The sequence below is a fragment of the Alligator sinensis genome, unplaced genomic scaffold, assembly GCF_000455745.1.
Source record: "Alligator sinensis unplaced genomic scaffold, ASM45574v1 scaffold747_1, whole genome shotgun sequence".
NCBI lineage: Eukaryota > Metazoa > Chordata > Crocodylia > Alligatoridae > Alligator > Alligator sinensis.
Window position 1 is genome coordinate 935056 of NW_005842254.1, and position 14633 is coordinate 949688.

General features: G+C 40.7%; 1 protein-coding gene across 3 annotated transcripts in view; it reads right to left on the minus strand.

Moving 5' to 3' along the window:
- The window catches only part of SLC35B3 (solute carrier family 35 member B3), a 38392-nt gene extending 24359 nt beyond the window's left edge, over nt 1–14033 (minus strand). For 2 of the 3 annotated variants that reach the window (XM_025208837.1, XM_006027594.3), the window contains exons 1-5: nt 13735–14033; nt 9373–9654; nt 6444–6565; nt 4065–4219; nt 1763–1870 (exon numbers count right to left, since the gene is read on the minus strand). In XM_025208837.1, the coding sequence (XP_025064622.1) occupies nt 1763–1870; nt 4065–4219; nt 6444–6565; nt 9373–9654; nt 13735–13773 (706 nt within the window). In that variant the 5' untranslated portion in view covers nt 13774–14033. Of the gene's footprint in view, nt 1–1762; nt 1871–4064; nt 4220–6443; nt 6566–9372; nt 9655–12472; nt 12971–13734 lie in introns of those variants that run through there. The other variant, XM_006027595.3, reaches the window with a different exon arrangement.
- Between the last annotated feature and the right edge of the window lie 600 nt (nt 14034–14633).

Here is a 14633-nt window from a genome sequence, read left to right on the forward strand (position 1 = left end):
GTTTCTAACTGCTCCTATTCCACAAGATTCCAGACAACAAAATGTTTTCTCACTTCCTGGGTTTTTAAACTCCCATACTGCATAGAGAGGGAAGAAAGAAATGGACGGTCCTTTCCACAAAGCCCAGGGTAAATCACAGAAGCTTGTGCCACCTCAAAGGTACCTCTTCTCTCTGCTGAACAGAGCTGCCTGCACTTGCAGCAGACAGCTAGTAGAGCAGAGATGCGCAATTATTTGAGCTGGAGTGTCACTTAAGAAGTTTTGATGAGCTGTTGCAGGGCTAGGGGGGAGCGGGAAGAAGTAGGGAGGGGTCCTGAGCAAGGCCAGCCCCCAGCCAGCAGGGGTGCGGGGGAGGTAGCAACTGATTCTCCCAGACCTCTTTGCCCTGCACCCATAGGCAAGCAGGGCCGGGGCATCAGGGCAAAGCCACAATACATTCCCTGCATGTCCTTGCCTGCAGAACCAACACCTAGTGCAGGGATGCAGGATCATGGCTCTGCCCCAGTCCCCGTGCTGTCATCTCCCCATGATCCCAGCTCTGCCTCTGCCCATCCTGCTCCCAGATGCTGCCCCCCATTTGCCGGTAGCCCCATTATCTGCCTGGCTGAACACGCCCTGCCTGAAGGGGTCCTGGCCCAGTCTCTGTGGAGACCCTGCCAACCTGCCTACTCCCCCCTCACCAGTGGGTGTGGAGTGGACAGGCTGGGGGGCCAGGTCCATAGGTAGCACCCAGAGTGAGCCACTGCTGCAGGGGCTACCAGGAAGCTGAATCTGGTTGCTGGGACACCTCTGCCCCACTTTGCACCTGGGGGTGGCATGACCTGCTGCACATGCCATGGCCTAGGCTGTCCCCTTACGCTTGGGCCAGACAGGGCCAAGGAACTCACCACAGGCCATATTTAGATAGATCACCATAGATAGAATCCCTTCGTGGGCTGGATCTCACCCACAGGCCATATTTTGCCCACCCCTATAGCAGAAGCTATCTAAATCAGGAGCAGCAAAACTGCAGCCCCACTTGGCCTAACAGCCTACAAGAACTCAGGAGAAGAGCAGGGCAAGATCCACCTGTCTCTAAACATAAGAGAAGGCTTGTACTATGGCTGCATATATAGGAAGGAGCTTTGTGTTATTAGTGAAGGGAGGGGAGTCTGCCTGTGTGAATCTTGACCCCTGCAACACTGCCTTTACTAACAGATGGCACCATGATGCAAACCTACATAATGGAATCCTTAGCTTGCTGAAGTATTCACCAATATTTGAGCACTTATTATTCAAACAGAGACAATGACCTGGTCAACTAAGACTGGTCAATTGACTGGCTTATAATTCTGAGCATGTGTCACTGAGACAGTCAATTCTACAGAAAACATGAAAGTAGAGGAAAAGTTTCCAAAAATATAAAGTCTGAAATATTTACTTAGCAAAACCAAACTCACCTTTTTATGTTAAATGTTTAAAAAAGTCAAACAGAATTTCATCTTATTTATTAACTTATCAAAAACTTTTATTTCTGGACTGAAGAAAAATATAAAGGGTAATATTTTTGGAAAGTTATAAGCTTCTAAGAACTGGGACTCAGAATGGAAGTGCCTCTTCTACCACAGCTGTAGTACTACTAGTGCAACAATATAATAAAATCTACATTTTCAGTATGACACCTTAAGGCATTACCACCAAAAACTCCTAAAAATTTTCATGGAATACTCACTCTAGGCAAAATAAGAATTTTATTAAAGCATAAAGTACAATGCTTCTTTACCTGTCAAGTTGAAATTTGGTGCGACTGTGCTGTCAGCTAAAGTAAACCATATTAGGCCGAGACTCATACACATTGCAGCAGACACATCTGCAATATTATAACGTTTTCCTATAAAAAAAACCCAGACAATACAAACAACATGAACATGACCATGTAATCAGTGTTAGATTTAAATCTGTTTTGGTGTTTATTTGGGCAGTAAGCAAATAAAAGTATCTCCTTCATTCAGTTCTCCACTGATATACACAGACCCAATGTCCTGCTTCCCACCATCTGAGGAGAAAACGTAAGACGTACCTCTCTATTCAGCAACTGTTCCAAAACTTTTTCATAACGTAAAGAGCATCTTGATAACAAAATTGTCTTATGAGCCATCTCTTTTATTCACAGTGGCAAAAACAATATTTTTCCTTCAATTGGGGAGGAACTGATATCACTTCAGGAAGAACAAATGTTTACTTAACTAATACTACTTTCCCATGTATCTAGTATACTTCAGTTCTCTTTAAATGTAATGACAGAAGGAAACAAGAACAGCTGTTGCCATTTGGCTAGCCATCTCTCTGCAGACCACCATCAACAGGTTAACAGGCCAGACTGGGAACTATTACTTTAGAATCCAGACCTCCTGTTGTGGTTCAGTGGTAGAGAGAATCTTTGTCTGGCATGCGGGAGGCATGGGTTCAATTCCTGGATGCACATAGATTCATAGGTGTTAGGGTCAGAAGGGACCTCAACAGATCATCGAATCCGACCCCCTGCATAGGTAGGAAAGAGCAAGCAAAACTCATGACACGTGTGACTGTGTGCATGTGTTAAGGTGCGCCCTCACTGGCACTGGGGCCTCTACACGACACAACAGTGTGCCCCAATGAGGCATCCTCCTCCCCTACAGCCTCAGTCCAGTCTACCACTTTAAATAACAACAGGTAAAATAATAACTTAGTAAGGAGCAGCACAGTAGCACCAACAGCATCTTAACCAGCCAAGCTATGACAGAGCCTTTCTTTCTGCTTCTACAGGAGCTTCTTCTCTAGCATGTGTGTGTTGAGGCACTTCCTCACTGTGTCGTTCCCCTACTTTCTGTTTCATAGATTCATAGATGTTAGGGTCGGAAGGGACCTCAATAGATCATCAAGTCCGACCCCCTGCATAGGCAGGAACGAGTGCTGGGTCTAGATGACTCCAGCTAGATGCATATCCAACCTCCTCTTGAAGACCCCCAGGGTAGGGGAGAGCACCACCTCCCTTGGGAGCCTGTTCCACATATAACCACAGCCACTGAGGCACCAAATGTCTGGGCTTTTAGGCCACTGAAACAGTATCCAAAGGGTGGAAGGGGGGTAAAGAAAGATCTCCATGCGTGTGTGTGTGTGTGTGTGTGTGTGTGTGTGTGTGTGTGTGTGTGTGTGTGTGTGTGTGTGTGTGTGTGTGTGTGTGTGTGTGTGTGTGTGTGTGTGTGTGTAAGGTCCTGGTGCTCTAACACATATACAGAAGGATTGACAGTTGCCTGCTACTACTTCAGAATCCTGTAGTTCCAGGCAACTATTTTTTTGGGAATAAGGTGAGATCCCAAGCATATCATCTGAATAACATGTTCCCTTCCCCTGGAACAGTACTTTAAATATGTTCTCAGCTGCTGAATATATAGTATTATATAATCCAAAAACATTATAAAATGACCCACAGATACCAAATTGAAATGACATATGAAGATTCCATTATGAGACAAAACCCGAAGTTTTAATTATATGTACAATATTTGCCTTCTAGTATGAATTATTTTACTTTTTTAACTTGTCTATCTTATTTCGTCTCGCTCCTAAAAGAATCACAATGTTCTACTCTGACTACAATACATGGAACTAAGTACTATAACAGGAATATTAAATGTTGAGCTCTGTACTAGAATAATATTGCTTGCTTGAAGCTTCATCGACTTTAAGCAGCACTGCATCTTCAGGACAGAGTGGGAATTTTTCATAATATACTGTGAGTCTTATTAAAACACAATATTTAAGTATGCCATATATATTTTTTTAATAATCACTATGTTATGATCTTCAGTGAGATTCATTCACCAGACCCTCTTTTTATTTTTGGATAATGACATCATTAAATATAAAATTAATCATGTTTCTTTTATATAAATTATAAATGTTTGAGAATTTTTAATGGAACTTTTGCATGTCTAAGAAAGGTGGTTTGTTAAAACCAAAACTTTATACAGAAAAAGGGTTGGGTTTAAAAAACTTCTGTTAATAAAAGTTAACAAACATTTTATACCAAGATTAAGGCATACCTTGTATAAAGACTCCTCCTATCATAACTGGAATAAGTTTACAGCATTTGAAGATGACTTGAGTAGGATAGTTTAGATATCCTAGTGAGGTATTTGATAAACCCATAGTAGCCACTGTTAAAAAGGCTATCATCATGTAGGTTTTGCCAGGAATTCTGCAAAATATAAACAGATGGAGGGTTTGTTTTTTTTTAAATATAAATATGTAACGCTTCTAAAAACAAAGACTTTCATACTGTGAAAAAAAAAGAAAAAAAGTTTTAAAAATGAGCCAAAATTTCCCTAGGATTCCCAGTCTTTTACTGAAATTGCATAAAAATTGTTGCAATTTCAATATTTTTCAACTCGGTTGAAATTAGCTATACTTCAAACTTCAGTGCCTTTTATTTAAGAAGTATAAAACATAGCATGATATGTTAATATATAGCACTCTTCTCAGACATTATTTCAATTTACAAATGAGGGAACCAAGACACAAAGATATTAAGTAAAAGACCAAAGACAGCACAGGAAGTTGGGAATAAAACCCAGATCTCTTAAATCTCAGTTCTGTTCTTAACTAACTTTCCCTCATGATGACTGCATAACAGTTTCTATTACAACCACTTCCATGTTCAAATGCTCATAACTTTCTGAAATATTTATGGTTCGGATTTTTTTTTTTTTTTTTTTTTTTTAGTATTTTTATAAAGTTAAAATAAAGTGAATTTCTCTCTATTTTTAGAAGTTGGGAAAAACCCACAGTCAATTACAAGTAAATGTCATGCTTCTTTAATAACTTCATAGAATAGGATGAAGATAGTTTAATGCCAAATCTCAACCAACTAACTGTCAGTACGAGGTATCTGAGCATTCAGATGACTATACTTTTGATCTGGTGAAATTACTACCTGGTGACAACTGTACTTTGCACACAAACAGAATGCTTCTAAGTATTACAGTAGTAAGTTTGTGAAGTGAATTCATCAACACAAACATGCTGTGCATCAAGTCTGGCTAACTTAAGAGCAAGCTAAAAATATCTGCAAAGGGGAACAGCAAACAAGGTCAAGTCTTGCTTTATTCACAGCAAATTATGCAAAACTGGCATGCTGTACACAGGGCAGGGAGGATGAGAGATTACATAAACATTCTAAATCAAAGAAAAGGCAGAATCATAATAATGATATTTTTCGTTCTTAAGTACTTACAAAATGTTACCCAGATTAGAGAAAATGTAATTTCAATATAATTTCCAGTGTAACATATAGTGACACATTCCACTAGTTTTTACAGGTGGTTCCATTTTGCCAAACATATTAATGCCCATTTAAAAAGAAGCTTAACAAATTAACAACTCTGTGTAACCTGACACATTACTTCATTTTATAATATATCAAAAGGTTCTATAATTTAGAATCTGTCAGCATCTAAAATAAATCATGCTTTCCAGAAGCTGTCTATAAAAGTGTGTTATAATCTAAAAGTTTAACAGACAGAGTCTTAGCCAAGGATCACCACTGGTGAGGCAAATTGGGGATGAGAGGGGGAAAGAAAAATCATGGACACCAATACTACAGAAATGCACAGGCACAAGAGAAAAAACAAAGCAACATTTACAATGTACCCTTTTCAAATGTTTTCTCTAAAATGTCAGTAAATATAGTAACCCCTCTGCTCCCACCAAGAAGAACTGTCTTTAATGGGCATGTCTATGCTGAGCCATGCAGTCAGAAACCTAATTTATCTAAGGTATCAGAAGCAGAATAGTGGAACTCCACAGAAGTAGCTTCTCTGAGAAGCAGAGCAACGCAACTTTAAATATTGCATGCCATCCCTTGACAGTAATCTAATGACTAGATACAGATTTTAAAGTGCCCATTTGTACATCTCTAAAGAATCAATGCCTAAAATGATAACTTATCTTGCTGCTTACATAGAAACATATGTAAATTATAGGAAAAGTTATTTACTTGTTTTAAGGTTTCTGATACAAATGTGCACAGTAGCATAAATTTCTAGCGAATTAAGCTTAACAATCAAATACAAAAAAAGTTGACATTTTAGGACTTGCTAAATTAAATGCATGTTTGAAAGCTTTCAAACATACTTTCAAAGATAGTTGGCTCTTTTTGCCTTCAGTATACGCATGAGTGCACACGCTTGCGCACACATATGCTAGCTGACAGAAAAGAGGGATGTATATATTTTCAAATCTCAACTCTATTTATGAAATATTGTATTTTATTCTATGACAATCCATGAAGTCGACTCAAAATGTTCTGCATAGTATCAGCAATATTCATATTCAAATACCAGAAGGCAGATTTTTCAAATCAAATTGGAAAAACAAAACAAATCAAGATATTTACTTTTTAAGCTCACTTAAAAAATACGTACCGTCTCCTTTTGTCCTGAATAAGCTGAAGTTCTATTAGTCCAAAAATGGAATAAAACCCAAATTGTACTAATGTAAGGTACCAACCAAAGGGCTTAAAACCCTCCACTGAAAATATCAGTTCCTATTGAAAGAAAACACATTTACACCCAAAACATTAAAACGTGATTAGTGGACTGGTTCTCTCATTACAAGTCTGCAATTCTTGTGCTTTTAAGTTATAAACATTAAGTAGAAATTATCTACAGTATGTGTCACTTAAGTATTGAAGAAAAGCATGATTTAAAGATTCAGTGAAAAAAATAGGGACAACTACAACAAAGTTAATGGAGCAATACATCAGAGAACCATGACCATCCATCACAAATTAGAAAGGACTTGATGTCTGGGTTTTTAACTGAATTTTCAAAATTATTTATTTAAGTTTGACTCTGGTTCTAGCCAGAATTCATAAACTGCTCATAAAGATTAAGTTATATACAAATCAGCACCTTTAAGAGAGAAGTTTATTAGAAATTTTCATTTCTAAAGAATCCACACGTAATATTTTGAGTACCTAACTTAAGTAGCACACGTGAATTTATAAGTCTGCAGGCTGCTAGCATATTAAAACTGGCGTTGAAAAAAATGTTATGAAAAAAATTACATACAGTACTGGGCACAGAACGATATGGAGGTGTCAATTATAGGCAGAGCTGGTGACAATGCCTACAGGTTGCCTGCCTAATATTTTCCAGGATAAGACTCTTTTCTCAGTTACCAATAACTTTAACAAAATAACTGCCTTGGCTTAACTATTTTTTTCCTTTTAAAAGTTTCAACAAAAACTCTTCGGCTGTTTCTGACACTGACATTAGGGGAAAGTATATTTTTGGTCAAAATTCTTATAACCATTTCCTTGAGAAGCGTTTGTAGCTGCATGCTTTGAAATGGAGATTAACTGTTTGGCTGAGTCACACCAGGCATTTTTACACACGTAAGTGCCCAGTGCTGCATCGCTTGCAGTTGTATAAGTGGCAAAATGCACATCAGCACTGAGAAAATGGCAGCAGCACGCTTTTGAGCTAACACACACGTGCACACACACAAGGTGTTTTAGTTCAAAAGCACAACGCTGCCATTTTCTGCGTGCTGATATGCATTTTGCCGTTTATACAACTGCACGCAGCGCACCACAGATCACATCAGCTCATGTCCAGAACAGCGGATCTTTGAAGCGGCAGATGTCCAGTGTGCCACAGGACAAAAAAGTATGTGTACAAATGCCACCTGGGCACAGAAATTCGCTAACTGTAGAGAACACTCCAATGTAAAACCTAGAACTGAAACCAGGATTCCAAAAACACCCAGCATTTCCTTTGTTGTTTAGCAAACAGTTTTGATCCCTATGGGCAAAGCACATTTTTCATCCATCTTCATGGTGGTTGTGCAGAGAGGAATTACTAGGGGCACGCTGATAAATAGGGGTACATCAATAAAGGTATTTTGGGCCGATACCGATGGCCACTTATTGACCAGCCATATTGGCTGATACCAATCTGATTGACAGTATGTAGCCCAGCAACATGGAAAGCAGTAAGGCTGGTAAGTCTGTTGGGAGGAAGGGGCAGATTGAGGCCCTCACGGTGAGGGAGTGGGGCTGGAGCAGGCACTGCACAGCCAGGGTGGGGTGCAGGATGGAGCAGTGGGCAGCTTGTCCAGGGGACGTACAGGCGGCTCCCGCTGCTGCGCACACCCCTGGGGAAGTATGGGGGGCATGTGACCCCAGAATGTGTAAACAATGTGAGGGCAGGCTGCCTACTGAGGGCTCGGGGCCAAGGGTTGCGCTGGCCTCTTCTCAGTGGGAGAATGCTGAGCCAGGGCTGCGCTCGGGGTGGGCGGCGGCAGTGCTGGGAAGGGACTATGGGGGGCTACAGCCACCCCAAAAATTCTTGTAGCCCAGCTCCCAGCTCCAGTCCTACCTGCCTGTCCCCAGCACAGCCCCAGCTCGGCCCCTGACAGGAAGAGGGTGGTGCTGCCACCGACCCTGAGCTCGCCCTTGCCTCATGCCCAAATCCAGGGAGCACATGCTCCTGCCTCCCCAGGGGTGCTTGCAGTGGCAGTGAGCTGCTTCCTGCTTCCCACCCCTCCAGACAAGCTGCCCATGGCTCCACCGGGTGCTTCACCCTGGCTGGACAGTGCCTGCCCCTGCCCGGACAGTGCCTGCCCCTGCCCCACTCCCTCCCTCCCTGTGCCTTGATCTGTCCCCCACATTGCTCCTTCCCTCCCCCATGCCCATTCCCCTGCACAGACTTAACCATGCTGTTCTCCAAGCTGCTGGGTTGCTTTCCTGGCTGAGCACATGCACGCACCATTCAAATTGGTGACACTGACTACACAGGCCAAAAAAGAGCCGATTGCTAATAATGTCAATTTTCCTTTTATCAGTGCTGATCAGATATGGACTAATATATTGGTGCACCTCTACCTATTATTAGTATGTGTTATTCAAATGGTGCGAGTGATTTGCTACAGATCTAAAGGTTTTAAGCTTGCTGAAAAACCATATAGGAACAGACTATTGTGAAATTTGTGTTTTCCTAAAGGACTAGGTACTTGGATACAAAAAATATTTATTAGAAAAACATTAAAATTGCTAAATATTGCACTCAAGGAACCTGAAAGGGTAGAATTAAGGTTGCCCAGCCAACCTTAAGCAAGCCCTCTTGTGTATAACATTATGATACACTCTAATTTCATAAGCACGTACTGTTTTCTATTTTTGAATGCTTGACTTCGCAATCTCATCTTTTCAGTGTTCTTCTTTTTAAAACATAGCTGCATAAAGCAGATATTAGATCGACCAATAAAAACACCATCATTTTAGAAACACATATATGGTAAAACAGAAGAAGAAAGGGCTGCTAGCATAAATATGACACTAAAATTTACCTGTAAATATCCATAGATTAGATAAAACATAAAAACTCCAGAAACACATATGAAGAACTGAGTAGGTTTGTTAAATTTGCTGAGATTCATGCCAAGAACAACGACATCATCTACGGACTTGATATGAGGCGACATAGCTTGTGATTTGGAAGGTACAGTGATAGAAATGTATTTCCTTGAAGAGTTGAATTTCAGATCCATGATTCTTGGTTCGCTGCATTCAGTGCCAATGGAATTGTTGCCTTTTTGTTCCTCTCTCTTTTTGTGGTCTTTGTTTGGAAGCTGAAAGAAACCACAGAAGTGAGATAAGCCACAGCAGAACAGCATTCCAGTTTCACCAGTACATAAGTTAAATTAATTTTAAAAAACTGAAACAGCTGCACAAAAGCTTTATGGGAATTGCAATAATGCACTACTTGTATATTGCGTTTCCTCTGATATGCGTGTATTCATGTGTGCATGCGCATGTAAGGAAGGAGGTAAAATAAGCAACAGCAGTAAACTCAGAATAGTGCACCAGCACTTAGTAGTAATCGCTAGTTTGGGGGATTTTTTTTAAGTTTGTGCGACTGTTTACATGTTTTTTTATTCCCGGATCTTTTCTACCCTCTTTTCTAATATCCATAAAAACTTAACGCTCTTTCAAAACCTTTGAACATAATTTGCAAAAAATGGGAACTGGTCTTTCATCAATCTCTAGAAAGCACTGGTGCAAAAAACTTGTCTCATCAGTTTCATGGTTCAGTGGGTCCCTTTAGCCCAGGGCCAAAACCAGCTGTATTGTACAAATGCTCATAGGTATGACTAAAGTATGTTGTCATGGGATGGGAATGATCACAACTCTGAAATCATAATTGAAGAGCTGGTACAGAGATACTGTGGTTATCACCACTATAATTTATCTCTTTGTCACAGTATACTAAACTCAATATATTAAGTGTCTATCTAGAAAGATTTAGCAACAATAGTAGGATACACACTTGTAGTTACCTCAAGTGTGAAATTACAAGAAATCCTCCCCTCTCTCTACCCTTCCTTTGGATTTCTTTTAAATATTCAGGAAGGTGTGCAGAATACCCCAAAATCACCAAGGCAAAGGTCCAGAAATATCCAGGATTTCAACTTTTGTCACTTAACAAAAAAGGTGGTGGCCCAATTTTTTGAAACACATGATTAGTTAAATGCACTCATTTTTACCACAACATGATAAAACCTGGTGACTGAAACCAAAGAAAAGAAATTTAGAAAAAGACTGGACTGGGAAGCAAATCTTTCATTTCTTCAGTTCAGTCAAGTATGTGGTAACTAATGTTTGAGGCATTTTTTTCCAACCTCAGGCTAAAGACACTAATCAGGCAGGACTCCTAGGGTTTTTGAGTGCAAGTCAAAAGCTAGTTCAGCCAGCAGTTAGTAAAAAAATGTTATTCGTCTCAACTGTTCTTCAGGTCTCAGGCTAAGAATACTTTCCCTTACTAGGAGGATCTACAAGAATCCCTACTCTGTCCTGCTTAAATGAAAAGCATGATAAATGGTAACATGGTTTTACTACAAACAGAGCATGCCATTTTCTTTGACAGATGATTTTCTAGTTTGGGAAATGTCATTAATTTAATTTAGATGAACTTCAGTAATCTCCTAGTGAAAGCATGCTTTATTAAATTAGAGAAGATAGAGATTAGTAAAACTGTTAGGTAGGGTAAGGAACAATTTACAGAAAAGACAACAGTAGTGTGTGCTGAAAGGTGAAGTAGCAGGCTGGAGAACGCTTACAAATGGAGTTTCTCAAGGATCGTTCTTGGGAGCAATTTATTAAACATTTTCTTTAGTGTTACTGGCATAAAAGTAGGACTATGTCAATAAAATTTGTCGGTGACACAAAGTTGAGAAGTACTGTTAATGCAGAGGAAGCTACAGATAGCTGAGAAACAGAATTAGAGGACAGGACCACAGTAATAGAAACAGGACAAAATTTACTCAAAGTTAAAGAACAGGCACTGGGGGGAAGAGGAGGAGATGTACAGACAGAAGAATTTCTGCTATATGCTCTGAACCTATCAGTTGTAAATGACAAAGGAAAAAGACCTGTGTGTATTATTAAATCACAAGACAACTATGAGACATTAATGTGATGCAGTCATGAAAAAAGGCAAATGTGATCCTAGGATATTTCATGCAAGTCAGCTCAAGCAACAAGATCCTCCTTATAGGTCGCCCCTTAGGTATTTGATGACTTAGTCATCATTCAAATACCCGCTCAGTCTTCTCTTTTCTTTAACTAAATAACCCTAGGTCTTTCAGCCTTTCCTTGTAAATCATGTTTCAGGCTCCTAATTATTTTTGTTGCTCTGCTGGATTCTAATCTGTCCACATCTTTCTTAAGTGTATGGCCCACAGCTGGACATAGTACCAGGTGAGCTCTCACCAGTGCTGAACAGAGGGGGAAGGATTACTTTCCCTGATTTGCAAGTGGCACTCCTGTTAATAAAAACCAGTACACTGTTAGCTATTTTTTTTGGTTGTGCAGAGGCAACAAGAGCACACTGTTGGCTCAGGAAAACCTTCTTCTCTACAGTCCTATAGCGTTCTTTATCATTTCCCAGTTACAGATACAGGGGAGATTAATGCCAATGGTGGGGGGGGGGGAGCGTTTTACTTAAAAAAGCAATGTTGATGCAAGAACAAATTTATATGAAATCTCTATGAATATGGACTGGTAATTAGGAGAAGAGCGAACCATTAAAAGAGCAAGGTTTTGAACAGCCACCCAGTAGAAGCTGAAAGGGAAGCCACCCAACTTCAAATATATGATCTTAATATGTTTATGAAAGGGATTATATAATGCATGGTTGGCTGTGAACACACAGGACTGAATCTGGCGATGCAGAAAATCCCATTTTGGCAGCTCATTTCTCACGCTAAAAAGGAACCAAGTCAGTCAATACACCTCATTTAGTTACACAGAGACCACAAAAACATTTGTAAATTATCACCTTCCCTAGAAAAGGAATGTTATGGCAGTACACTCAACTTAATGCCCAAACAGGAAGTCACTGTGAAGACAAGGTACTGTCATTTAGAAACTAATATGCACTGGTATTACCTTAGATGACCCCTTCTTTTCATCCATCACAACTCCTCTTATTGCGCATCTTGTGTACCTTCTGTATTTTTTTTTCCTGGCACCCGTCCGGCATAGATACCCCAAGCATTTTCTCAGGTCTAGTGACTTCAAACTAACCTAATCTTACCCAGTTTCACTGTTTCCTTAAACTTGACCACAAAAGATAAGTTTATCAGCAGATACAGCCATAGTCCTCCACTAGGCAATTCAATTTACAATTAGTGTTCCTCTAGTCTGGGCCTCCCAGCAAACCATGATAAACTTTACAAACTCCGTTTTGGACCTATAGTTGTCTCTCTTGCATAATCCAACTGCTCTCACTGTGGCTGCTCATAAAGTGTGCTGCACCAAGTGTAAGAGAATGAATCTCTCTCAGAAGAATTTCAAAAGTAGAGAGGATTCCATGAATTTCTTCAAACCTCATGGTAACTCTAATGTCTAGGACAGTGGTCTCCAACCGTTTTAAGTAGGAGATCAGCTTTGGCATTTAAAACCAACTCAAGACGTACTGTGCACAGGTAAGTATGTGGGGAGGGAAGGGGGGGGCCGACTGAGGAAGAGAGAGAAAAAATTATTTGGGGGTGCGCCTCACCAGCAGATAAGTTCCACCTAGCTGGGGACCCCACTCAACTTACCCCTGCTCCTGTGGCACTCTCTCTCACTGTGTGGGGTCCTCAATCTAGCCCCTGCCCCTTCCCTCCCCCACGGATTGACATGCTCAGCTGGAGCACATGAGCACATGCAAGTGGGCACTCAGCCCCCCGCCCCAGCCTCAGATCGACTCCAAGAGGCTCTGAGATCTACCAGTGGATCGAAATCCACTGGTTGGAGACCACTGGTCTAGGACAACACAGAACCATACTTTACCACTGCTTTAGGTATTGCCATAGTAATAGCAATTACAGTAATGAAAACTAAACACTGAAACTGAATCATAAATTAAATGAGGAAGTGAGATTCTAACATTATATATATATGGCATTAGCTATTATGAATGTAAAACTACTTTTATAGAAGAAAGTATTTCATTAGCCATGATTTAGGCAGAACTCATGTAAGAGCCTGGTTTTGTCTCACGAACTTATGGGATCGAATCAAACACCACTATGATTCAGTCACCCACATTATTTCAAGCTCTCCATCATACCAGCATTTGAGACAACACTGGACCTCTCCTGAAATAAGGTGCTTTACTAGCATACACAGCACTGCATTTCTAAAAAAGGAAGAAAAAAAAAAACCTGATCATAGGATCGAAGTTCCTGAAAGACAGTCTCCATTTTAGGATCAAAATTCCGGATCTGTCACCAGATCCAAATTCCTAAAAGAAAGGATCAGGTATCCAGGTTGTAGTCGTATTGGTCTAAAGCAGTGGTTCTCAAACTGTGGTCCGCAAGCTCCATTCAGGTGGTCTGCAGAAAGGTTGTGGAACAATCAAGAATATTTGTACTTCGCCTTGCGCTTGATTTTTGTTTGTTTGTTTGTTTGTTTGAGGACAGAGATGAAGTGGTCTTCTGAGACCCTCAGCACTTTTCAAGCTGTCTGTGAAAAAAAAAGTTTGAGAACCTCCGGTCTAGAGGAAAAAGCAATCAGGACCTGTAGTACAGACAATATCTTTTAATAGCTCAACAAGATTTTTGCAAAAAAAATGTCTTTAATTGCAAGCTTTCGGGCACAAATACCCGTTGTCAGGAATTGGAGAAAATATTGTAAAAGTTCTCTTGGGTAGAAATGAAGGTTCATATTTCATAGGGTTTCACAGAGGAGTCAACAGATAAAAGAACAGATCCGCTTTACAAGCCAAGCAGCAAGAAAACATCCCAGCAGAAGCTAAGGGGCTTGTGAAACTTCTGAAGAGACTCTTTCAAGGGTGAACTTGGGCAACCCAGGTTTTACTTACAATGCTGGGGGGAGGGGGGGGGGGGGGGGGTGTTGGAGGCACGTGCCCACACCAGTGGGTGTCTGCCCATGCGTGCATGCACTTACACCCACTGGAAAGCTCACACACGCGTGCACTCACACGCGTAAAACAGTACACGGTAAAACAGAGCACCCCACGGAAAGCCCCTGGCTGAGCAAAGCGCAGCGGCCCTTCCCAAGCACACGCGGGAGCGGCGCTGTGGCCACAAAGGCCCCAGGG